This window comes from Salmo salar, chromosome ssa13, assembly GCF_905237065.1.
Source record: "Salmo salar chromosome ssa13, Ssal_v3.1, whole genome shotgun sequence".
Lineage (NCBI taxonomy): Eukaryota > Metazoa > Chordata > Actinopteri > Salmoniformes > Salmonidae > Salmo > Salmo salar.
The window spans coordinates 49,257,621-49,259,517 of NC_059454.1; the positions used below are offsets into that span (position 1 = coordinate 49,257,621).

At 40.4% G+C, this 1,897-nt stretch overlaps 1 protein-coding gene across 1 annotated transcript; it reads right to left on the minus strand.

Annotated features, from left to right (window-relative positions):
• Nucleotides 1-321: 321 nt before the first annotated feature.
• On the minus strand, nucleotides 322-1,516 carry LOC106567368 (C-type natriuretic peptide 3-like). Its single transcript, XM_014136529.2, has 3 exons — nucleotides 1,292-1,516; nucleotides 818-1,130; nucleotides 322-653 (listed from the first exon to the last, which is right to left on the minus strand). Exons 1-2 carry the CDS (start codon nucleotides 1,514-1,516, stop codon nucleotides 825-827), a joined length of 531 nt encoding a protein of 176 aa, XP_013992004.1. The 3' UTR covers nucleotides 322-653; nucleotides 818-824.
• Nucleotides 1,517-1,897: the final 381 nt, after the last annotated feature.

Here is a 1,897-nt window from a genome sequence, read left to right on the forward strand (position 1 = left end):
AGGTTTTTATAAAAATCCTGTGTAACAACCTTTAAATACAAATTATATATGGTGGGAATTATGATGAGGATGTTGGCATGTGGATGGTCAAGGGCCCTCCCAATATCCCGCTGTGTTATATGGCTTTCTACCTCGCATAGCCTAATGTTTAGTAACTCACTCAGTAGGATCAAAATCATATAAAAATCAACCATTAGGGATGTTATTCGAGAGATAAGCCTATGAGAACTTATTATCAGAAACATACACTCTCCTCACTGAAGTAAGTGAAGTGTCGGAAGTCTCGGTATGCCAGACAAAGATTGTAAAAATAAGAGAAACTTATTATGCAAAAGATTTAATTAATCGTGCAATCTGCTGTCTCTTAGTATCCTCAAGAAAATAAATAGACTTAGATAAATACATAGCCTACAACAATAATATATTATATCAAGAGCCACATGTTTGATGTTCATTTGAAAATTAAAATTCGTCTGTACAGTTCTAAAATAAGAACAATTCAATATGCCAAATGCAAACCACATATTTAAATAAATCTCATCACAAACGCCATTGTAAACTCTGTCAATACTTTCTGAGTTGAAGAGGTTCATCCTGGTCGAATAGTTCAAGTAATGGTTGTTTCTTGGGCTCTGATCAACAGCCAGTAAAACCTGTACAAACAACACAAAACATGGAGCCGGTCTTGAGAAACAATATTGCATGTATTCATTTGATGGTTCAAACAAGTGAGATGTTAATATCAATTCAACACCAACATAGCCTACAATTTAAATGGAGAATCCATCGGTTGGATTGACGCAGTGGATAAGCGTACCTGTCCTTTAGCATCCAAGCCCGCTGAATGACCCAATTCTCTCTAGCCTGACGCCGAAGCAGCTTCTCAGTCCACCCTTCTTGAACCGGCTCCACTGGTGCTTGGGGGTCTTCATAATGTAATTGAGAAGACGCGCAATTGCGTTCTCCTTTCCCGCCAGCGCGGAATTCCTTGCGTCTTCGGAGTCCCAAGGACGCACCACTCCCGCCGTGAAGGCTGCCTTCTCTGTATTCAACTCTTTCCCATCCACCTCCCTCTCCTCCGACACGTAATATGGTACATTTCTTTCCTCCTCCAGAAGCCGTATCACGCTCTAATTGAGAGAAAACATGGAATCATTAGTCACAATGTCACTTAAGGCCACTTTAAACAGTCTTCCATCAACTAAAATAAACATCTATGGGAATTGGTGGAATAAGAAGAACTGCAAAAAATGTAATGATCGAAAGTTTTGCGCATGATGCACCAGTTTACCTGCAGGTTGGACACGGGTTTGGCTCCTACCAAGTTCAGAAGTACAAGCGCGGATAAACAGCCAAATGTGATATTTGAAATCATTTTCATCTGTAGTTCGTCTTCTCCCCTTTGCTCTGTAGGTAGACCAAATCGTTCGCCTTGCCTGTTCTCCTTTGGCAACAAGACGTCACCAGGTGCGCATTTATATCTGTGGCGTTTCGTTACGGAGGCCCAAGAAAACATTAACCGTGGTCCGTGACTAATCTAGAGAGGTGCGACAATGCCGTGGGGGTGTAGTTCATTTAACTGGAAGCTTTACGTCAATTGACACATAATAGGCTTAAAACTGTAACGCTAAGAGGGCTCTACCCAATTACCCATATCGCCATACCAAGAGAGGCAGAAAGGTGGCTATACTTCAAGCTAAACGTTTCAGGTGGACAGGTCTCTGCGATTCATTTCAGATGATGCTGGTTTGTGATGACCTTGAATAAAAAAGTTTCTTCCCATATTATTCAATTCATTTCAAGTGAGTGGATGTCTGAGGAAACATTAATTACATATGAATGTTTGACAACTTATCACAGTGTCCTTTTTCAGTCTATTTTTACCTTTAATAGAAAA